General features: G+C 47.2%; 1 protein-coding gene across 2 annotated transcripts in view; it reads left to right on the top strand.

The window, feature by feature from the left end:
• Nucleotides 1-25,133, top strand: part of KMT2D (lysine methyltransferase 2D) — a 340,114-nt gene that overhangs the window by 230,919 nt on the left and 84,062 nt on the right. For both annotated transcript variants that reach the window (XM_082246163.1, XM_082246162.1), the window contains exon 38: nucleotides 1,278-6,299. In XM_082246163.1, coding sequence (XP_082102289.1) covers nucleotides 1,278-6,299 — 5,022 coding nt within the window. The remainder of the gene's footprint in view (nucleotides 1-1,277; nucleotides 6,300-25,133) is intronic.

Below are 25,133 nucleotides of genomic sequence, written 5' to 3'. Positions count from 1 at the left end.
GCAGTCACCAGTTTGCAGCTCCCACCCTGCTGTGCCTCCCACCCTCTGCTTTGTGTAAGGTAGGATAGGGAAAGGGTGGGGTGCAGCAATGTGAAGAGGAGCCAAGGGAAATCATGTGATTGGAGGGGAGGGTGGGAACACTATTGTGAAAGGAAGGGGAATGGGAAGGGGAGTATGTACACTGCATTGACGGGGGGTTGAAGACGCTGCTTTCCCAAGCCAAAGAAATGGGACCTTTGTAAATTTTAATTCCATACTCCATTACAAATCTATCTGGTCCCCACATTTTAAATATACAATAAAACATAGTAGTAGGATTTCATTAGTGACTATAAAACACAAATTGGCTACTAGTTCCTACATTTCAATTTTCAGAATTTGTGGTCAAAAGTAAAATGAAGAATGTAAAAGGAATATAAAATAGAATAAAAATTTACAAGTACCCACGAGCTACTCTTGTTTAAGGACCAAAAAAGCAGCTGTGTGAATAAAAGCTGAATAAAAGTGAATAAAAGCTGGAAATAACTTAAGTTAAAAATTTAATTAAAAAAAAAAGTTTACCTTTTTGTGAAAAAAAAATAAGCAAATACACATTTATTTTTGTTTTTTTTGGTCTAAGGAGCCTGCAGAGCATTGCATTTTAAATCAGCAGATCGTGGGTGCAATCTCAGGCTCCTGCAGCCTCAGGATAGCCGTCTACCTATAAATCCAGTATAGGCAGGCAGTTACCTGAGAGCACCAGCGCCCTCCTCACTGAGAACTGCAAGTTGTCAGCCGCAATGGCTGGTGGTACTTGTAGGCATTCACAGGAAACAGGCAAATGGGTTCAGTTGGGGAGAGGCCGCAGATTCTGGAACATGTTACATGCTCCCCCCACCCCCCCCCCCCCCCCCCGTTAAAAAATAAATAAAAAAAAGTAACCTGTTCCAAAGCTGAATTTATCCTTAAAGTCAAATTCCACATTGAGCCTTTTTCGTTGCATAGATTCAAGTTCATGTATCGGTTTCATTTTATTATAGGAGATTTCTCTGGTTTTATTATATCCTTTCCAATGTTCATGGATCCTATTTAATCCACAGTTTCTGTTGCTTAGGATCTCTACCAACTGGAAATGTTTGAATAGAACAATTTTTGTACCTCTTTTATATGGTATTTTCTCCCAATCGAAACATGAAGTTTTCAAGTTGTATATGCCACATACTAGAGATTTAAATTTCTATATTTTTTTGTAGGATTTTGATTACTTTATTAACTTTTTTTTTTTTGTTTCTAAATAGGTGCGTAAACAGCAGAAGGAGCATACAAATCTAATGACAGAATACCGGAATAAGCAGCAGCAGCAACAACAGAGCTGTGGTGTACTTCCCAATAGTCCCAACCAGAACTCTCGGGTTTTAACAAAGGCTCCAGGTCAAATGATTGCTGGACATAGTATGCAGCAAGCATCTGCCATGTCACACAACCAGCTTGTTGGACAAGCTGGAGGTCTGCGTGGTCTGCAGACAAATTTAGCCATGCAAACACAGCATGGAACTTCTTATGTGAAATCTGTATCTCAACAACATCAAGCTCAAGGAAATAACCCAGCTCTTCCTGGAACCTCCAGTGGTTTCTACTCAACTGCTCCAAATCTGCAAGGTCTCAACTCTGAGCAAAGAATGATCCAAGAGCGTCAGCTTCAACAGCAGAGATTACAACTAGCCCAGAAGCAGCAGCAACACCAAAACTTCCCACTGTCTCCTCAGAATAATTTGTCTCAAGCAATGTTAGCCAAGCAGCATGGACTGATGAGCAATTCACATGGGCTGGTGGTACAGCAAACAGCTTCCCAAACTTCTCAGACCCTTTTAGGTCATCCTCAGGCATCTGCTTTACAACATCACACAGCTCAACAGAGACAGATGTTGATTGCACAGCAACGGGTTTTGGGATCTTCACCAATGGCTCAGCAACAAAATATTGTAGGGCCTCGTCTTGTTTTGTCACAGCCTCAACAGAATGTGGTTGGAATATCTCACATACAGCAGCAAACAGTACTAAGTCAAGGAGGCAATACACTGTCACAACTTCCAAGTACAGGACAGATACAGCCAACAAACCAAAACCTCCCAGGTCATCCACAAAGTGTTCACACTCAGCAAATTATAAATTCTAAGGATGTACCCATGACAGATTCCTCACTGCTTCAAGAGGGTGCACTTGAAGCTCAAGGACAGCAACCACAGCAAACTTTGAGCACAGGGATTCCAGATCCTAGTGAGTCACAGTCTCAAGAACAGTTAAGCCAGAGTTCTTTGGGATCCTTGAGCCAAGAAACTGATTTACAGTCTTTGGAGTCATCAGGAGATGGGCAGCATCTAAACCAGTCTTCTGAACAGGAGCAGGCTCTATTCAATTCAACAAGCCCATTGCAGCAGTCTGTAAGGCAGCAACAGCAGACGGTTATCCTTTCTCCCCAACAACAAAGCCTTGGGACTCAACTACCAAATCCTCCTCAAGCTCTCAGTCAGGAGAACACACTCATGCCTTCTGCAACATCACAACAAACGAGTGTAATTCAGATGCAGAACACACTAGGACAAAATCCTGTACAAGGACAGGGAAATGAACAGGGCAAACCTAATGTTGGACAGCTCCTCTCTCAACCCTTAGGTCAGCAAAGACCAAATCTAAGTGGGCAACAGGCTCCTTATGCTGCTAACCTGATGGCTTTGCAAAACACCCAGCTCATGGCACAAATAAGGGCTCAGCTGCAGAGTATTATTGCAAAAAATCCCCAGCTGAGACACTTGACACCTCAACAATTGCACCAGTTGCAGGCCATTTTGATTCAGAGACACCAACAGGCCCAGGCCCAAGCTCTTAGACAAGCTGCACAGCAAGATAATGTGCAGTCTGTGGCATCACATGCTGTATTGCCAAATGGCACCCCTGGTAGTCAGACTCCATCTAGAGGCGTTTTCTCAGGTCAACAAGTTGGAACGGTTGGAGCTGAACAATCAAATTATACAGAGGATAGCGCTCCTGTAACTGTACAGAAATTGACACCAGAAAACACTGCTGAAATGACACAGGCAAATGATCTTGATCAGAGCACCTTGTTAAAATCTCCAGGAGTCGTAAGACATGGTGTTGGTCAGAACCAAGAATCTTCTGCTGCTGCCCAACATGCTCAGACTACAGCAAACTTGCGTCACTTGACCCAGCAACCTCCACCTCAATATAGAATGCCACAGCAAGTATCTTCCAATCAGCAACAGATGCCACAATATTCAATGCAACAGCAAGTACAACAACATCCACTTCAACAACAAAATCCGGCTCAACTGCAGCAGACGCAGCAGGTTCAGACACTTCAGCAAATACAAGCACAGCCTCAGTCAACGCAAATGCAGCAACACCAAATACAGCAAGCCCAACAAATCCAACATCAGTTGCAACAAGTGCAGCAATCCCAACAATTCAAGCAGCAACAGTTGCAGCAACTTCAGCAAACACAGCTAGTACAACATCAGATTCCACAAGCTCCACCACAGCGTCAACAAGTGCAATTGCAGCATTTACAACAAACGCATCAAAATCAGATTACACAAATGCAGCAGACTCAGCAGCAAGTACAGCATCAGGTGCAAGCACAACCACTGCAGCAAATTCAGTCTCCGCAGCAAGCACTGCAGCTGCAACAAGCTCAACAGCAGCAGCTTCAGCAGTTAAAGCAAACCCAACAACAGCTTCAACAGTTTCAACAAAATCATCAGCAGACTCCGCCATCCATACAAACACAGCAGCAAATTCAGCCATCACAGCAGGCACAACAAATCCAACCAGTTTCACAATCTCAGCAGATGCAACAGATGATCCAAACACAGCAGCAGCCACAACAAACATCACAACAAATTCAACAGCAGATTCAGCAGCTGCAGCATCAACTGCAGCAAATTCAGCAATTGCAAACGCAACAACTTCAGCAGTTGCAGCAAGCGCAGCAAACACAACCTTTGCAGCAGTCACAGCTTCAGCAATTGCAACAGGCACATCAGCAACTCCAGCAATTACAGCAACAACAGCAGCAGCAACTTCAACAGTTGCAGCAAGTTCAACAGCAGCAGAAGCTCCAGCAATTGCAGCAGGCTCAACAGCAGCTACAGCAACTCCAGCAATTGCAGCAAACACAGCAGCAGCAACCATTGCAACCCACGCAGCAGCAGCTCCAGCAGTTGCAACAGACGCAACAGCAGCAGCTTCAGCAGCAGCAAATTCAACAGTTACAACAAAACCCACAACACTTGCAACTGTTACAGCAACAACTCTTGCAACAAGCACAGCAGCAACAGCAAATGCAGCAACAAAAACAGCAACAGGTACAGCTTGCTCAGCAAACACAGCAGGTTTTAGATACACAGCAAATGCAGCAATTACAGCAAACCCAACAGCAGCATCATATGCAACAGATGATCCAAACACAGCAACAAATGTTGCAACAGTCACCCCTGCAGCAGGTTAAGCAACATCTATTGCCACATTTGCAGCAAACTGCATCTCCAGCTCAGCAACATATGCAAGGGCAACAAAAACCCCAGTTGGAAGCAGCTACGCTGCAGAGTGAGGGACAGCAGGAACTAACTCAGTTGCCACACATACTTCAGCTTTCATTGTCCCAGCAAGCAGAAAACAAGCAGCAAGATGTACAGCATCCTCAACAGACAGATATTGCACAACAAACTGATCAGATGCTTGAATCACAAAGCAAAGAACCAACCCAACCATTGGAACAAAATCTGGTGCAACAACTGCCACAAAATGAAACCCCGCAGACTCCGCAATTACAGGGACAGCATCAGTCACTGTCATCTTTCACAGGGTTGCCACAACAGATTTCTGGTCAGCAACCGCATTTGCAACATGTCCAGCATGCACAGCAGCATACACAGCAGGCATCTCATTCGCAGCAGAGTTCACAGAGTCAAGCAGTGCCACAAATCCAGCAGCAGCCACAGACTCAATCGAATACATTGTTGCCACAGTTTCAGCACCAGGTACAACAGCAGCATGTTCAGCAGCCTCAACAGTTGCTGACTCAAAGCAAAAACACACAGATACCGCTGCAACAACTTCAGAATATTAAGGTACAACAGCAGCTTATACAGCAAGCAGGGACACAGAACCCACAATCAACCCAGATTCAACAAATGGGACAAGCACAAAATCAAATGCAGCAGTTGCAAATGAAACAGCAAGCTCACCATAAACAAGCTATGCAAATGCAGTTGCAGCTACAGCAGACACAGCTACAGTTATCTCAGCAGCAGTCTCATGATGTAAAAGGTCAGTTGCAGCAAAGTGTAGTTCAGGTGCAGCAAACGCAACCGCAGCAGTCTTCTCAAGGTCAGCCCCACAATGTTCAACAGTTGAAACAAATGCAACAACAGAAGTTACGGCAGTTTCAGCAAGTGCAACACATCCTGCAGCTGAAACAGCAGATGCTCAATCAACCACCCCAGAGACAGCTTCAATTACAGCAGCAGCTTCAAATGCATTTACAGCAGCTTCGTCAGCAGCAAGCACAGTTACAACTTGGGAGCTTACAGGAGCCAAAGAAAGAGCCTCTCGATCCCCCTGCTCCGTGTTCAGAAACCCCAACAGCCTCACAGCCAGAGAGTCAAAGCAGTTCACCAGAACAACTTATTCAGACTTCTCAGCCTACCACTGACTTACCTGAAGCAGCATCCAGCCAAAGCCAAAATTCAGAATCTCCACTCTCTAATACACCTGCCGCTGTTGAAAGTGAAACTGCAGTCCAGGTCACTGATCCATCCGTTATTAAAACAATAGAGGCGACAGACTGTGACACTGCTACCAAGGAATCCAAAGGTACTGGATCTTCCAATGAGGTTGTTGGCCAGTCAGGCCCCAATGATACTGAGGACATGCAGATAAAGGCCTCATCTCAGGAAGAAAGTATGGAAACAGAAGATCAGACCAAACAAGAAATTGTTAAAAATACTCCACAAGAAAATGGTGAAAGGACACAGCCACTTAAGCTTCCTAAAGAAGAGTATGTGGAGGAAGGGGTTTCTGGTAGTCAGGACTTAAAATGTGAAGCAAATGGTGACCCAGCATCTGTTGGAGCCAAAGGAGAGGCTGGGCACCTCTTACTGCAGAAACTGCTGCGTGCTAAGACCGTCCAGCTTGCTTCACAGCGCTCTGCAGAAGGCATTCATACAGACATCAATGGACACATAGACAGCAAATTGGCAGTTTTAGAGCAGAAGTTACAAGCAGCACCTCGTAATAAAGACGTAAGTTTAACTTTTGTCATTTTGTTGATCATACATTTAAGTTGTAGTATAAAAGTTACTAAGCACTCTTGCTGTGTATTTAACATGAATAGGAGAATTCATCTACACATGACAACACATTACATGTGTAAGCAGAAGTCGTGTATTTTCACGGTTGTTGCTTATGTCCTTTCTGCTTCAGTAGTTTTTATTTGGTTTTAACAAATGGGTAACACGAAAAAGTTAAGCCTACGCAGGGGCTGGCATTGAAGTTGTAACTCGTTCGCTCACAAGGAAGGCAAAAAATGAGGCGATACAGTAACCGAAGAAACCAGAACTAACATAACCGCAATAAATAGGAGTGTTCATGGACCCATGATGAACAAGGGGTCCCCAGAGAGGCTCCTCACAACATACTCAAAAAGGTGGTGCAATATATAGCCTAGACAGATCTAAAAAGCAATGGAAAACAGAAGAAAGTTAGGTGGAAAGAGGAGGCTTAAAGGGAAGGAGCTCAGGTACCCACCGAGTAGGGAGCTAGAGAAGGGAAAGAGGAGGCTAAAAGATTAGAGGCCGGGAGAGAGACTGGGGGGCAGGGAGAAGGGCTTTGGGAGCATCAGGACTGTCCGCTACAGGTGGCCCAAGCTGGCTGGAGGCAGGGTAGGAAGGGCATATAACAGCCATGGTTCCCAAATTTCGAGGGACTTGGCATGCAAGTCCTTGTGGATGATCGACATTTTTTCGTTAAGCATCAACTAGGTCATGCGATCTCTTACCCCCTAAAAGGGGACAAGTGTTTTTTCCCTTTCGTTCATTGACGGACACAGCTCCAAATTTTCTTGACCTTTGGGTTTATGCTGCCCCCTACAGGAGTAGGACACTAGGCGGAAAAAAGTTGGACTACGCCTATAGGGCAGTCCCAGGGGGTATACTCCAACTTCCTGCTAGGTCTTTTTAAACGAAAGTTTTTTTTTCTTATTTTCTGTTCCAGTGAGAACTACAATCCACTCCAGGACTTGGCAAAGGACTGGATATCCTAGACCCTTACGGTCTTCCCAGTCAGGCCAGGGAGTGCGACCCGACCTTAGCTCCACGCTAGGTTGGCGGCGACATAGCCCCAATGGACAGGGGCTGGCCAGCGAGGACGCATAAGCATAAGGGGGTTAAGCACCTTGCAAGGACGCATAGCCCTGGTTACGACCTGAGTCATTCCAAGATGGTGCGGTGGTTTGCCTGGAGTGGTGCCTACCCGGTTCCATGGTGTAGTAAGTAGTATCGGGACTGTGGACCTCGCGCTTATGGGATGTGTGGTATTATCCTATTAAGTGTTTAAAAATTAGCTGCCTGCTGCAATAAAAGTGCTAGTGCTTTGAATGAGTGAGGGTCAGTGATTGCAGCGCTGCTATTTAAATATATAAATAAGTGTTCATAAAACAATTTTTAGAAAATGGTGATTAAACCATTCATGTAAACCATCAATAAAGTGCTATTCGGTGCAATTATTGTGCAAAATACCAAAAATATTAAAAATAAAAATTAAAATATAAAGTGCAGATATTACAATGTAAAACTCCAAAAATGCAAACTGAGTGTAAACAGTCCATAAAACAGTTCTTTGCGGTAACAGAAGCAGGATGCTTGATCTTGCAACTTCGGGGTCTCCCCCTTAGGGTATCTACTTACCACTATGTGGTGTTTTTAAAGCAGATTAAAGTGGAGTGAGCTGTTGTTTCTTGCAAAGCTGTTTGGACTATGTTGGAAGCGATCCTTCTTCTTTAAGCGGTATTCTCAGGTGTCCTCATGAAATAAAGAATTGCTGGACATAGTGAGGACCGTTTAAACTGTGAATTTTATTAGGTTAAAATACAGTAGAATACTCACAAACATATAACATGATAAAGCCTGTAAGTGCCTATGTTAGGTGCGGTGGTGTATCGCTCCTCAGCGTTCTCCTTTCCGACCTGAAGTCACGTGGCTGCCTCTCGGCCAATGGCTATACGCGTTTCGCTGTGAACACAGCGTCATCTGTAGCTCCCCCCCCCCCCTTGGCAGTCTTTCAGGAGCTGGCTTTGCCACATCGATGTGGTTGCTGTTGACTGGGTTGCACAACATTTGGTTTTGAGCAGGTTCCCTGCCTCCTCTGGGTTAGTGACTGGGGCAGGGATGTCCTTTAGGCTCTCTGCGGCAGTGGTTGGGCAGGGGATGTTTTATCATCCGCGGGTGCACGCCTCACGTGGCCAGATCGGGCCAAAAATTTAAGCCGCAGCTGACAAAGCTGTCCGAGCTGCTGACCAAGCTAGGGAGCGAATGTTTTATCATCCTCGGGTATGCGCCCCACTCGACTGGATTGGGCCAAACATTTAGGCCATGGCTTTGCGGCCACCTTGCGGCTTACTTGCGGCTGACAGACCAAGCTATCCGAACTGCTGAAGCTGACAGAGCTGCTGACGGTTATCTGCCTCCCCCCGCTGTCCTGGGTGGTTGGCTCCGCTGGGGCTCGCATCCAGCCGGCGGGGCACCCTCAAAGAATTTGGCCGCGGCTTGAGGCCTTAGTGAGTTTTTGAGGCCCCCCAACTCTCTCCCTGGGCACCTGCCAGACTCTGCATCTGTGCAAATGCGGCTGGGCCTCCACTGAAATTTAGGCTGTGACCTGCTGGTCCATATGTTCAACCTGGCACCTCCCTTGAACCGGGTGGCGCCGTGGGGGCACTTCATTTTTAATGATAATGTAGCAGCCATTATTGTGTGGGCGAGGGTACTCTGCCTGCGAATCCGCATCATGGCGGCCCCCCCTCCTCCAGGGGGATATGTTCTATTATGTCCTCCTATGAAGGGCGACCCTCTTACTTTTTGCGGGGTCTAATAGGTGGTCCTTTTGTGGACCTTTGGTTGGCGTTTCCTTGCGGGACTGAGGTCAGCGGCCTCCCCTGCTTATGCTTTCAGGGTGAGCTTAGTATATAGTGACCCTACTGGGTCTGCGTCCACGCACTTCGAGTGCTCTGATAATGAGGATGATTCCTCTTTTATCGCAAATGCGCTTGGAAAGGCACCGATGGATGCACTGATTGTATCAGTGCGGGAAATTTTACACATGGGGGAGGCAGCTGCTGTTGCGTCTGAGGCGCTGGTCTCCTTGGTGCCCGCAGATCCTCTACAGAAGATTTTCCCGCCTACTGTGATAAAATTGTCACGAGTCAGTGGAGTTGTCCTAAACGCTATATGGAGGTGCCTCTGTTGAATAATTGGGCAGTTCTACCTGTGGTGGACTCGGGTCTCCAGGCTGAATAAATCCACCCTAATTCCAGTGGCGAAGTCTCTGGTTTTTAACAGAGCCTTTTTACAGGAGATCCGAGACTCCGGTCCGCCACAATTTTACTGTGGCTGGTTCGGTCCTTAGGGTGGTGTTCACCATAGCTTGGTGTCCCAGACTTTAACGGATTTGGCAAAGTTTTTGCGCCAGGGTCTGGAGGGGGGAACAGCTTCTCCCTGCCTTTGCTGATCTGACGGACCAGTTGGTCCAGGGGTTTCAGTTGGCGCAGGATATAGCTGAAATGCTGGTCTGCGGACCAGGCTTCCTAAAAGGCCTTATCTGATCTTTCCTTTGTGAGGGATCACCTGTTCGGATCCTCCCTGGATGATATCATTAAGCGTGATTTCAAGACAAGGGACCTCCTCTGGAGGTTCCAATAGGACCTGGTCTGGTAAGCTGAGAGTGGGTCCTTCTGGACCCGTGGACCTCCCTGATTCAAGTCAGGTGGGTCCACGAGCTGAATTCGATCAAGCTACAGGATCGAGTTTTCGGGATTACCCTCCAAAGAGGTTCTTTCCTTCCTACCTGCGTTTTATCCCCGGACCTTCCAGAGAGGTTCTTTCCTTCTTACCTGTGTTTATCCCCGGACCGCCGGCGAGGTTTCTTCAGGATGATGCAAAACTTGCTACTATAAGGGGTGATTGTTGTGGTCTCAGAATCGGAACGTTTTTTTCCTGGGTTTTATTCAAACATATTTACAGGTCCCAGGATGGAAAGCGAAGTACCTCCAATATTGGAGCTCAAAGCTCTGAACCTCTTGTGCGGGTACAGATGTTATAAATGGAGTCCATTCATACAGTAGTGACATCCCCCATATCAGGGCGATTTTCTGGCCTCCACTGATATCAAGGTCGCTTACCTTCATAGTCTGATATGTCGGTCACCCGCGCCTCCTCTGCTTGCCGTGGGCGAGGAGAGTTGTCGAGGTCTTACCTCAGCTCCTCGGGTCTTCACAAAGTGTTTGCCCCCTGGTGTTGGCATTGTTGCGCTAGTGGGGGGGATTGCGGTACTGGAGCACCTGGATGATTATCTGCTCTGATGGAGAACCGTGAGATTACTGTGCGGACCCTGCAAGTGTTCGGTTGGAAATTAATTTTCCTGGTATTGGCTCTGGTTCCGTCCACCTAGTTGGACTATCAGGGTCTGCTCTGTACTCAGCCAGGGTGTTCCTCCCATGGGACAAGCTCCAAAATCTGAAGGATGAAATCTACTTCTGTTGTCAGTCGTCTTTAAGGACTGGCATGTGGGTCCTGGGTCTGATGGTGTCTACCTTTTTTGAGGCGATTTCGGTTTGCACTATTCCTCACGAGACATTCTTGCCATGTGGCGCAGGAATCCACAGTATGTAGACAATCTGATCCTGTTGAGCAAGAGTACGAGAGGGTCTTTGATTTGGTGGCTTCGCTCTCCGGCGTTTCGACAGGGAAAGTTTTACTTCCCCCTGTACTGGACAGTGGTCACCACGGATGCCAGCCTGTCTGAGTGGGGTGGCGTTTTTGGCACGGGTTTTGCTCAGTGGGTCTGGACTCTGGAAGAATCCAGAGTACCATTCGATATGCTGGACATTTCCTCTAGAGATGTTTCATCAGTTGTGTCTCCAGTGGGGAACTTCCGAGGTTCTTTTTTGGTCTCTCATCTCAACAGGAAAGTATAGAGGTTCATAGCAAGGTCTCGGGATCCTCTGGCCGAGGCCACAGATGCATTGGTGGCTCCTTTGTGACCAGTATCATGTGCTATACGCTTTTCCTCTTCTAGAACTTCTGCCAAGATTCCTGCGTAAGTTCGAGGCAGAAGGGATTACAGCCATCCTAGTGACTCCTGACTAGCCTTGCCGGTCTTGGTACACAGATCTGATACAGTTGGTCGCCGATACTCCTTGGAGACTTCCTCTTAGATCTGTTGGCCCAAGGGCCAATCTTCCATCTTGCCTTAGAGTCACTGGCTTAACGGTTCGGCTGTCTGAAGTCTGGTGCTGAAGGATAGAGGGTTGTCTGAATCAGTGATTGCCACGCTGCTGCAAGCTTGTAAACCTACTACTTGGAAGATATACTATTGCGTTTGAGGAGCGTACTTTGCGGGTGTGAATCTCTTGGGTCTCACCCCTGCTCCTTTTTCAGTGACTTTGAGTTTGGCTTTCCTCGACTGAGGTGTTGAGCAGCATCTGGCCTTGGTGATTTTCCTTCAATGTCCTTTGGCTACGTATTCTTTGGTTCGCATCTTTTGTTCAGGGGATTCGCCACTTGGTTCTCCCAGTGCGGTCTCAAGTGCCCTTGTGGGATTTCAACTTGGTGCTGTCAGTTCTTCAGTAATTGCCATTGGAAAATATTTGTGAGATTCCTCTACTTACATTGTTCCAGAAGGTAGCTTTCTTGGTGTTTTTTTCTAATGCATGTAGGCTGTCGGAGCTGGCGGCTTTGTATTGTCGTTCACCTTACTTGGTGGTTCACAGAGATAAAGTGGTGCTTCGTCCCTGCCAGTCGTTCGTTCCTAAGGTTGTCTCTGGTTTCTTTTTCAATGAAGACATTGTTTTACCTTTCTTGTGCCCTAAGCCACCTAAAGAGATTACCTTGCATTCTTTGGATGTGGTTTGGGCAAACGGGGTGTACTGGGCGACGACTGAGTCGTTTCAGAAATTCTATTCCCTGTTTGTACTTATGGATGTACCCCGTAAGAGCTGGTTGCATCTGCTGCGACCATTTCCAGATTGATATATGCTTTTCCTCCTCTAGAACTTCTGCCAAGACTCCTGCTTAGGATCGAGGCAGAAGGGATTCCGGCCATCCTAGTGGCTACACACTGGCCTTGCCAGTCTTGGTACGCAGATCTGATATGGTTGGTTACCGATGTTCCTTGGAGACTTCCTCTCAGAGGAGATCTGTTGGCCCAAGGGCCTATCTGCCATCTTTCTTACGGTCCCTGGCCTTAACGGCTTGGCTGTCGACAGCCAGGTGCTGAAGTATAGAGGGTTGGCTGAAAGCTAGTGAATCTACTTCTAGGAAAATTTACCATCATGTTTGAAGAGCATTCTTTGCTTGGTGTGAATCTCTTGGGGTTCACCCCCGCACCTTTTCGATGGCTCGGAGTTTGGCTTTCCTCCAACGATTTGTTGAGCAGTGTCTGGCCTTGGGTACCATCAATGGTCAGGTTTCGGCCTTGGTTTTTTTTTTTTCTTTCAATGTCCTTTGGCTAGGTATCTTTGGTTCACACTTTTGTTCAGGGGGTTCACCACTTGGCCCCCCCAGTGCGGTCTCCGTTGTCCCATGGAATCTCAACTTGGTGCTGTCGGTTCTTCAGTAAACGCCATTCAAAAATATTCCTGAGATTCCTCTGCTTACATTGTCCCAGCAGGTAGCCTTCTTGGTGGGTTTTTCCTCTGCACGTAGAGTTTCTGAGCTGGCAGCTTTTTCTTGTCGTTCACCTTACTTAGAGGTTCACAGAGATGAAGCGGTGCTTCGTCCTTATCAGTCGTTCCTTCCTAAGGTTTTTTCTGGTTTCCATCTGAATGAAGACATGTTGTTGCCTCCCCTGTGTCCTAAGCCTAGGCATCCTAAGGAGATTGCCTTGCATTCTCTGGATGTGGTTCGGGCTTTCAGGGTGTACCCGGCGGCAACCGAGTCGTTTAGGAAATCGGACTCGCAATTTTTCCTTACAGATGGACCTCGCAAGCGTTTGGCCATGTCTGCCGTGAACATTTCCAGATGGATCAGACAGATGGTAATGCAGGCCTATTCGATTAAGGGTTAGGTTTTCCTTTCCCTGTTAAGGTGCATTCTACGTGGGTGCTTAGTGCCTCCTGGGCCTTCCGTCATCAGACGTCTGTGATGCAAGTTTGCAAGGCGGCCACTTGGTCGTCTGTCCACACTTTCACAAAATTTTTACAACGTAATGTGCTGGCCTCTGCAGGTGCTGCTTTGGCCGCAAGGTTTTGCTGGCTGCTTTTTGAGAGGACTAGTCCTCTTTGAGGGTGTATGTTTCAGGTGAGCGCCAGTTGTTACTGGTTGAGCTCCATGTTACCTGGTTGGCTAGGTTTTAGCCTTTGGGAATTTTTTTCTGCTGTTTTTTTCCCACCCCTCATGTTTGACACTGCTTTGGGACGTCCTAGTGGTCAAGACGATTCTGGAGCGTGTCTGTCAATGAACAAAAGTGAACATTTGGATTTTTTGTCTTACCGTAATCCTTTCCTCTGATCATTGACGGACACAGCATCGGCCCCTCTATTGAGTTGGGTTATATTTCTTCTGACACTGCTTGCAACAAAACTGAGTGCCTATAGCAGGAAGTGGGAGTATATCCCCTGGGACTGCCCCATAGGCGTGGTAAATCATTTTCCTGCCTAGTGTCCTACTCCTGTAGGGGGAAGCATAACCCAATGGTCAAGATTATTCTATAACTGTGTCCGTCAATGAACCTCAGAGAGAGGAATTTTACGGTAAGACAAAAATCCAATATTTTTTTTTATAGTCTTATGTAATCTATTTTTCTGAGATACTGAATTTGGGCTTTTCACTAACCGTAAGCCCTAATCCTCAAAATTAAAAGAGAGAAATGCTTTAACCACTTAAGCCCCAGAAGATTTTACCCCCTTCCTGACCAGGGCCTATTTTGCGATTCGGCACTGCGTGAATTTAACGGACAGTTGCGCGGTCGTGCGACGCTGTACCCAAGTGAAATTGACGTCCTTTTTTTCCCACAAACAGCTTTCTTTTGGTGGTATTTGATCACCTTTGCGATTTTTTGATCATGCGCTATAAACAAAAAAAAAAGCGACAATTTTGCAAAAATAACAATATTCACATTTTTATATGAAACCCCCCCCCCCCAATGTAAAAATCTAATTTTTTAACATTTTAGGCCAATTTGTTTTCTGCTACATATGTTTGGTAAAAAAAAAAAAAAAAAAATCGCAAAAAGCGTATTTTGATTGGTTTGCGCAAAAGTTATTGCGTTTACTAACAAAGGGAAAGATTTTTGTCTTTTTTTTTTTTTTTTTTTTAAGTGAGTAATGGCGGTGATCTGCGTTTTTTTTTTTTTTTTTCGGTACTGCGACATTGCGCCGGACAGATCGGGCCCTTGACTGACATTTTTGACACTTTTGGGGGTACCAGTGTCACTACAGTAATCAGTGCTATACATATGCCCTGTTACTGTAAAAATGACACTGGCAGGGAAGGGGCTAACTTTATTGGAAAGGGAGGGGTTAAGTGTGTCCCTAGGGGCGTGATTCTAACTGTGATTGGATGTGGCATAGCAGGACCGTATGATCTGTGCTGTTACACAGGGGAGAATGACAGGCGGCTGTGTTTACATTAGCCGCTTGCCTTTCTCCCGGTGTAACCGACGATCGCGAGTGACCGGCGGACCGGGAGGTCCGAGGACGAGCGGGAGCGGGCCTCCAGTGGCGCGCGCTCGCTCCCTAGAGCCTCACAGGCAAGCGACGTCACTTTGCCTGTGAGATGCTGACCGCCGCAGTAAATAGTCGTGCGTCGGTCGGCAAGTGGTTAAATATATCACTCTGCGTGTAACGCATCTATATAAAGAGTGTCACTTTTTTAAATTATATTACTGAAATGTGTGTGTATATGTGTGTGTGTATGTGTGTGTGTATATATATATATATATATATATATAATGTGTGTGTGTGTATATATAAAATGTGTATATATACACACACATATTTTCCTAAAGAATACTTTGATTTATAAGGTTGCTAAAGAAAAATCCCCTAGGGTGTGGGACTTTTTAGGCAATAACCAATCCTTGAGTAGTTGTCGTAAAATATGTGAGTGAACAATTTTATTAATGTTATATAAAGTATGAAAAAATATGCAACTCAAGCAAAAAGACATAAAATACATGTGGCTAAAAGTTACATCACTGGAACGTGCAAAGGCTGAGAAATTCAATTGATGACATGATGCGTTTCGGACCTTGGCCTTTTTCAAAGGTCAGATGGAGGTATATCTGACTAAGGATATAGAAGAATACATCTTCAATATATAGCATATATATGTTATACAACAAGTTTTCGTACATATAACAAAATATACAGAGTATCTGCTATATTAGAGTATATGTTAATACAATATTTTCTAATAAGATGGAATCTGATAATGTATACGTACCACTAGTGCCAATCCATGGGAAGTGTATAGCCACTGATTTAAAAACAAAGAATGTTATGCATCCAAAAGGACTGCTATAACCTTGACCAAGCCAGATGATCTGGCACTATCGAAAGAGACAAGGAAAGATGAAAAATAGTAATTTGCCACGATTAAATGGGGAGAAAGATAAGTCAACATTTCATGGTCAAGAAAACTGCCCCCTGCCAATGGTTCCCACGAGGATCCCTGTGATCGGTTCCAAATGGGGCGTCTAAAAGAGGGGAAACGGCAAGATGTAAAAAAAAATAAAGATAAATATAATACTCCAGGCCAAAATAGACTGTGATAAAAAGTCATTTGAGTGTAGTATATTAAGATACATACTGTATAGCATGTGTAGGTATAACACAGTCTCGATAGCATAAAAGCCTTGGAATGTAACAGGAATGGTGACTTTAAAGGTCCTCTAGGGAAAAATGTAGTTTCAAAATTCCATGGACCAAATAATTCATTTGGTACGGAAAAATGTAGTTTCAAAATTCCATGGACCAAATAATTCATTTGGTACTATTGACGGGAGATAAAAATAAAAGGTCATTGAGCCAGGCAGTCTAATGAAGTAAATATGAGAGTGTGCAAAGGAGACCCATAGAGCTGAATAGCCATGCATATAAAAAAAAGACATCCCCATAAGAAATGGAGAGATTGCTCATGCATATAACAGGAACCATGTAAATCCCATGAGGGAGTCCAATAACCCCCAAGTGATAGAAATGGCAGAATACAAGGCAAGGAGTAGAGCATTCATAGTCTGCTCGAGTGCAAAGGCTATACAGTGATAAGTGATCCCAAATTACCCCAACAGAAAAGAGAAAGTAACTGCGTGAATAGTAACTGAGAAAGACAGATGTTGCCTGGGTCAAATACCTGTATGTGTAATAGGGTGGATTCCTATGGCGGTGCGCATCAGACTATGGCGTGCAGGTGGCGGGGCCAGGCCACTCCCGCGCATGGTATGGACCAATTAGGGTCCCCCGTGTCTGGAGCGCACGGCACCGCCCACAGGGATGCGTGCCGCGACGTGCGCTCCAGGCACGCCGACGCATTTTGACATCAGCCGACAGTAAGCGTCATGTGACACCACCTGGGACCGAGGAGGGGTGGAACAACCGCCCCTTTGTGTGCCAGGGGGAATGAAAGAGGCAGAGGGAAGGATCGTCCCGCCAGAATGACGTCAGACTATGTGGCAGATACTCTGTTTACAGGGTACAGACACAGAAGAAAAATGTAATGACAAAAACAAAATAAGAACAAGAAAAATTACAACATTATTCTCCAATTAATGACGGTCATTAACATGTACTGAATTGTTATATTTACCGACCTTGAAAGGGGACATGTATCTTGGTATTTGCTTACATAATGATCAAAACTGAATTTCTTTAGAATACAATGTATAAAGAGAAGAGGAAGATATTATATTATGACACAGTATTAATAACCTTATATTGTCAAGGAAGGGCATGTAATTCCCCAAATGTTCCTTCACAATAACCTGAAAGAAAACCGTGAACAAGCAGATGTCATATGTCAAAATTACCAAAGTTTGTATCGACTGACCAAACTCTTGTAAGACAAGTCAGAAAATCCATTTAATAGGGTAGAACTTTTTTTGGGCTCCATTGGACACAGATGGAATGCCACGGAGTCAAAATACAGAGGGGAAATTATAATCCTATTGGAATGTTGGATCCCATATGATCAATGAGTTCCAATAGAGAGACAAGGAGTACTCTCCTATCATAAGAGAAAATCCAATATACTGGAGAGAGAGAGGGAAGAGGGGGGTTTTTGTTTAAAGATCCCCAAAAGAGAATATTCTATGATTTAGACAAGGTATGTCTGGAGGAATTTGTATATCTAATGTAATCAGGTTCTTATTGGAGCCTGATTATTCACCAAACAGGGTGAGGGTACGACTCAGCACGCATCATCACATAAAGAGAAGTAATATAATTCATGTGTCCCAACCCCCTGAAGAGAAACCCTCTAAGAAGTGTTTAAAGCTAATGTTATTTAATCCTGGGGGTAAGATGTCCCTTAAGCCCCGTACACACACGCAGATCGTGGTCATACAAACGTCGGCGGACGAAAGATCTGCCGATTGTATGCGTGTTAGTATGGTGCCTCCGACAGATGTCTGCACACAATCCGCGGACAAGAGTCTTTCTTGCAAACATGAAAATTTTTGTCTGCAGACACCAGAACGGACGATTGTTCGCCTGTCAGTACAGAAATCAGCCGACAGACCGCAGATTTGCAAGACTGGGCATGCTCAGAAAATAAAAAACACAGGGAAAGTTAACCATTACATGACATCACTTCTGCAGTCAGCTGAAGTCTGCGGACAAAATTCTTGTGCTGTCCTTGTGCTGTCTTTGCACTTTTCAACAGACACCGACATCCCGGGGAGAAAAGACGAACATTTGTATGACGACGATCTGCGTGTGTGTACGGGGCTTAAAATTGTGGATCCATTTGGATTCCTTTTGTAGGAGTGTTTTTGTCCCAATCTCCTCCTCCTGCTACTGGGGTGCACTCTATCTAGGATGACAAAATGGACCTGTGGAAAAATGCCCTTGTGAGTACAGAGGACATGTCTCCCTAAAGGGAGGTCCGGGTTGCCCTGACACATACTAGTAAGATGTCTCTGGGCTCGTTTGTTGAATTCGTTCTTGGTTTTGCCCACATAGAAGCACCCACAGGAGCAGAGGAGGAGATAGACCACTCCAATAGTCCTACAGTTCGCGTAATGTAGAGGCCTGTAGGGACGACCATTGGGTAATACAATGTTGGTATCAGTATTCATATGGCGGCAGATGTTACACCCTCCACATTTGAAAGTGCCTGGTCTCTTACAAGGGTCACACCTGAATTCCCCCACAAATTCACTGTTCACTAACATATCCTTAAGTGAGCGTGCCTTGCGTTAGGTAATTGAGGGTTTCTCTGTGACAAAGGGACTTGGGTTGGGATCACAGGTAAGAAGATGCCAGTATTTGTTAATGACATTATAAACTTGATTGTGTTGTTTGGTATACTTCGTGATGATGCATGCCTGATGTTGGTGTTGTATGTTGTCTTCCTTGCTCATCTTGTTTGTATTTTTTGTGTTTTTATATGAGTTCCTGTCGTTTACATGCTATCGCTCTCCGGTATGCTTTCTTCAAGCATGTTTGTGGATATCCACGTTTAGTTAACCTAGCTCTTAACTTGTCTGCCTCTAATTTAAAAGAATGTTCTTCCGAGCAATTTCTGCGAAGAGGCAGATATTGACCATATGCAATCGATTTCACAAGAGGGGTTGGATGGGAACTCGTGGCATATAGGATCGTGTTTGCTGCAGTGGGTTTTCAGGATAAAGTTTTTTTAATATGTCCTCTGTGGTCTTTCACAATGGTGATGTCCAAGAAGTCAATGGTGTGGAAGTCAGAGGTCATAGTAAAAGTCAAATTATATTAATTTTTATTCATATTTTCAATGCACTCACAAAGCAGGTCCCGTATACCAGTCCAAATAATAAGCACGTCATCAATATATCGATGCCATGCCAGGATATGTTGTGTATATTGGGTAAGGTATAAGTAAACAAAAATCAGCGCAGACAGGCAGATATAGTTAAAAAAGCAGATGGAAATGCTAGCTGAACATCAGCCCGGGACACACAGCAGAAATCCCAGAGAAAATGATATGGTAAGGAAAATGATGCAGCGCAAATCCTAAAAACTACATAAAATGCATATTCGTGCAGCTGACGAAGTCCCGTTGGACGTAACGCCGCATACGGTAGGTGGAGCCGCATCTGACGTCACCCGCTGCTGCTGTCCGGAGTGTGTTGGGCTGGCTGCTGTTATGCAGAGCCCGCCACGCTGATGACTTTTATCTATGTGCCTGCTATTTGTCCTTCCAAATGTAAGTGCAATTCTTCTTATTAAAGCTCTTAAACCTACAGTCTGCACTTAGAGACCCTGCTTCTTTTTCCACATGTACTGAATGGAGCCTTTATGACCACCATCCCCCCGGAGTTAAGTGGTGTACTGGTATATGTTTCCTGACCCTTGGTACACATCCGCATTTGGGAAGTCTGCTGATTGATGTGATTGCATACAGCGCTTTTTGACCTTCTGGTAAAACGGGTCAAATTCTGAGGTGAGGGCATAAGCGTGCTTTATGGTGGAGAGAGATCACTGTGTGGAGTTCGCTGTCTCCTGCTTCTTTTTCTACACCAAGTGGAATTAAGGACTCTTCATATCTGCCTTTTGGAATATGCATTTTATGTAATTTTTAGGATTTGCGCTGCATCATTTTCCTTACCATATTGGGTAAGGCGTTCGTCTAGGAGAAAAGATCGTTCCCACTCCCCCAGGTACAGGTTGGCTTATGATGGGGCACAACATGTCCCCATCGCAACGCACTGTACCTGGAGGAAGTGGGAACCGTCAAGAGGAACACATTTCATGATAAAATGTGTTCCGGGGCTTGTAAAAAATCCTGTGTTTGTGGTGAATCTAAATTGGATTGGGTCAGGACATGTCCGATTGTCCGGATGCCCTGCTGGTGGGGGATGGAGCTGTAAAGAGCCTCTACATCAACAGCCACTAGCAGGGCATCCGGAGGAACCGACATGCCATCAAGTATTTGTAACAAATGTATAATTTTTCTCTTACGTCCTCCGACAGTCGCCGCCACTTCATAATCTTCACTAATGGGGTAATTGACCTTTGCTCCGCAGGAGTAGCTAGGCAACAAGATTTGTTAATATCAAAGCTTTTAGCATATCCCACCCCTAGGGGGTGGTCCCCCTCAGTCAATACCTCCCTGCTTCCAGCATTCTCAACTCAGTTTTTAATTGCCTAGCTTAGGAGTAGCTGGCTGTTCCTGTGCTGGGGCTTTCAGTCTCAGCCTTCTATCCTCTTTTGGATTTTATTTCAAGTATTTTTCTCTTTCTTTTACTTAGCTGTTTTTTTCTCAGCATTAGTTTAGTTTTCTTCGGATGAAGATGATCATGCGGAGCTGGGTCTCGGTCTGGTCACCCTGGATCCCAGGGCTGTGTGCCAGGGGTTTCCCCAGCCTGCCATCGAGCGTTCAGCTCAGGTTTCCCTGGCATATTGAACGACCCATCCCTGTTCGCTGCAGGGATGCTGCCTGTGAGGTGGCTACCTCACCGGACGCCATTTGCGGTTTCGCACCGCAGTCCACTGCGTCCTGGCTGCGACACTCCCTGTCCTCAGTACAGCGGTTTGGTAGCTGGAGAAGGCTCCCCACGCCATCCGGAATTGTAAGTAAATTTCTATGTGGGGACCTGTTTGTTTGGGTGTCAGTCTGTGGCTGTGTGACCCGCATGTCTGTAAGTGCTGAGCTCCCTGTCAGATTCCTGTGTGGAATAGCTGCCTTTTTGTGGGCTGCGGGGGGGGGGGGGCTCTCCCGCTCTGCTGTGTGAGATGTATGGGGCAGACTGGGATCAGACATGCTGTGCGGCGACCGCTGCTGCGGCCCGCCATTTTTCTCTGCAAATTGTGGTGACCGGCCCTGTGTGATACAGCGCGGTGTTTTGGCGCCAAACGCCGCCATTTTGGCGGCGATCGCTCCTGCAAGCACATGTCGGCGCCATCTTCTTGTTGCCTTGATTCCCTCAGCCGAGCGGCCATGTTTGTGAAGCCTTCATAGGCTATATAGGGCGGTCAGTCATTGCATCACTTCCTTTTTCACTGGAACAGCGATCAGCAGCAGCTGTGTGCTCTCTCCAGGTTTTTACCTTCCTTATCCTGTATTTCCTTGCTCAGTGCTCCTTATCCCTGCGGGGGTCGGTACATACAGTAGTGTGCGGTGGGCTGCGCTCGCCGCGGTCTTAAAGGGGCGGTCCTTTATTTCAGTTGATACTGGGGCATGGATTCTCAGGATTGCAAGTTTCCCCCCACCCTGGTGGGGGGCCAAGGGGCTGCTGCATCCCCCGAGGGGGCTGATCTGGCTGCTGTTGTAGCGAACTTGGCTTCTCAGGTGCAGATGCTAATGGCTGATCGATCCGCAAAACGGCCCAGGTTATCTATTTCCTTTGATTCAGAGGGCGATGGGGCTGCTATGGCTGGAGTGCCCTTCTCAGGGTCTCGCTCATCCCTGGACCTTGTGGGGTCTGAGGGGGAGGCTGAGGTAGGAGTTGATACTTCTCCCCCTGGCTCGCCTGAAGAGCTTGCACTCATGGATGAGTTGATTACTTCTATCAAGGAAACACTGCATCTGCAGGATGAACCATGTCCTCCTGCTTTGATGACCTTTTATGGGACTAAAAGGAAACGCAAATCTGCGCAGGTTTTTCCCTGCCCTGCGGAATTTCAACGCGCTGTTGATGAGCAATGGCGCAATTTAAAGAAGCCCTTTACTGTACCAAGTAGGTTCAAGCTGCGTTATCCATTTACACCCACCACTGATGAGCGTTGGTGTGTGCGATTCCTGCTGAGGATACCCCGGTGTTCCGGGACCCCACGGACAGGAGATTGGAGTCTCTGGCCCGTCATACTTATACGGTTGCTGGTTCTATGCTGAAGCCTATTTTTGCTTCCATTATGGCAGCCCAAGCTATTGCGGATTGGACGCAGGTGCTCAGGCGCACCCTGGTGGCTGACTCTGCTCCGCCGACAACGTTGGCTATGGTAGATCAAATTCATCAGGGTGTCATGTATTTGTGCGATGCGGACTTGGATTTAGTCCCTTTGGCTGCACGTCTCTCCAGTGTAGCGGTGTTGAACCGTCGCCTGATATGGCTGAAATGTTGGTCGGTTGACCAATCCTCTCGCAAGACTCTGGCTATCTCGCCTTTTTGGCGAGTCTTTGGATACTCTGATAAAGGGAATTTCCGGGGGTAAGAGCACTCTTACCCCAAACTCACAAGAATAAGTTTGTTTGCGGTAAGAAGAATACCTCGTTCAGGCCCTCTCAGGGGTCCTTTCGTGCCTTTCGGTCACAATACAAGGGCAAGCCCTTCAAGGGCCAGCGCTCCCAGAAGAAGCCGTGGGCAGGGAAGCAGAAGTCCGGCCAGTCCGGGTCCGCTGCCCATACCACTTCGGCCTGAAGGGGCGCCCTCACCCGGTTCTGGGGTGGGGGGACGTTTGCTCGGTTTTCTTCAACCCTGGCTGGCCCGCATTCGGGACAGGTGGGTTCAGGAAATCGTTCGATCTGGATACAAGATCGAGTTTCTCTCTTGGCCAGCGAGCAGATTTTTTCCCTCAAATCTTCAGCTGTCTCCGGAGCGTTTGCAGGATCTGCACCTGGCGGTGCGGGACCTGCGGGCCCAGGGAGTGGTGGTTCCGGTGCCTCATCGGGACAGCTTTCGGGGGTTCTACTCCAATCTGTTCACTGTGCCCAGAAAGGAGGGAAAGGTACGTCCGACTCTGGACTTGAAAGCTCTGAACCGCTTTGTGCGGGTTCGCAAGTTCCGCATGGAATCCCTACGCTCAGTGGTGGCTGCCCTGAGTCCGGGGGAAATCATGGCCTCCATCGATCTGAAGGATGCGTACCTTCACATCCCCATTTTCGAGGGTCACCAGAGGTACCTTCGATTCGCCATTGCGGAGGATCATTCATTACCAATTTGTGGCGTTACCCTTCGGTCTCGCTTCGGCTCCGCAGGTTTTCACCAAGGTGCTTGCGCCGGTCCTGGCTTTGAGAGCCCAGGGCGTCTGTCTTGGGATATCTGGACGATATCTTGCTTTGGTCTGCGACCAGTCAGGGCCTGGTAAACGACCTGTCCACCACGATGCAGACTCTGCAGGAGTTTGGTTGGACGATAAATTTTCCAAAATCAACGTTGTGTCCGTCGGTTCGTCTTCACTACCTGGGGATGATCCTGGACTCTGCTCAAGCGAAGGTCTTCCTGCCGGAAGACAAGCTCCGGACACTTCAGGACGAGGTCAGGTCCCTCAGGGACACTCAGTGCTCGTCCCTCCGGACATGTATGAGATGTCTAGGTCTGATGGTCTCGGCTTTCGAGGCGATTCCCTTCGCCCAGTTTCACACGCGGGGTCTTCAGGCGGAGATCTTGGCCAAGTGGGACGGGCGTCCGCAATCTCTGGATCTGCGGATCTCGTTGAGCCACCACACCCGAAGGGGTCTTTTGTGGTGGCTCCAGTCCCCGGCGGTGTCGGGGGCAAGTCCTTTCGTCCCTTGTCGTGGACGGTGCTCACCACGGATGCCAGCCTGTCGGGCTGGGGTGGTGTTCTGGGCGTTCTATCCGCCCAGGGGACTTGGTCGGAGGAGGAGTCCTCCCTTCCGATCAACATTCTGGAATTGCGAGCGATAAAACTTTGCCTTCTGCATTGGTCGGAACGGCTTCAGGGCCGTCCGGTTCGGGTTCAGACGGACAATGCCACAGCGGTGGCCTACATCAACCATCAAGGGGGCACCAGGAGTGCCCATGCTGCTCGGGAAGTAGACGACATTCTGTCGTGGGCCGAGACACACGTCCCAGCGATAACGGCTGTGCACATTCCGGGGGTGGAGAACTGGCAGGCGGACTATCTGAGTCACCAGACCCTGGACCAGGGAGAATGGTCCCTTCACCCGGATGTCTTCCAGATGTTGTGCGCGAAGTGGGGTCTTCCGGACGTGGACCTGTTCGCGTCTCGTCTGAACAACAAGGTGGAAAGGTTCGTGGCAAGGACGCGCGATCCTCGGGCAGACGCCTCAGACGCGTTAGTGGCGCCCTGGCATCAGTATCGTCTGATGTATGCCTTTCCACCGATTCAGCTGCTGTCCAGGCTGCTTCGCAGATTGGCCTCGGAACCGCACGCAGTGATTCTGGTGGCACCGGACTGGCCTCGCCGTTCTTGGTACGCAGACCTCGTAAATTTGGCAGTCGACGTTCCGTGGCGCCTGCCGCTTCGGGAAGACCTTCTGTCTCCAAGGGCCGATATTCCATCCTGCTTTACAGTCGCTGGCTTTAACGGCCTGGCTGTTGAAAGCCAGGTCCTGAAGGATAGGGGTCTCTCCCCTGAGGTCATTCCCACTTTGATCAAGGCTAGAAAAGCCTCTAAGGGAAAAATTTACTACTGTACTTGGAAAGCGTACTTTGCCTGGTGTGAGTCCAGGGGGTATTCCCCTCGCTCATACTCAGTGTCGAGAGTGTTGGCTTTCCTCCAAACTGGAGTGGACCAGCGTTTGGCGCTGGCCACAATTAAGGGTCAGATTTCTGCGCTGGCCGTTCTTTTTCAACGCCCTGTGGCGTCTAATTCCTTGGTTAGCACCTTTGTTCAGGGGGTTCGACATTTGGCCCCTCCTAGGAGGGATCCTTTGCCTCCATGGGACTTGAACTTGGTTCTGTCCGTGTTGCAACAGGCTCCCTTTGAAAAGATCAGGGAGATCTCGCTGTCTCTGTTGTCCAAGAAGGTT

The sequence above is a fragment of the Pelophylax lessonae genome (genome assembly GCF_965119305.1).
Source record: "Pelophylax lessonae genome assembly, chromosome: 2".
NCBI lineage: Eukaryota > Metazoa > Chordata > Amphibia > Anura > Ranidae > Pelophylax > Pelophylax lessonae.
This window is presented reverse-complemented; position numbering and strand designations above follow the sequence as displayed.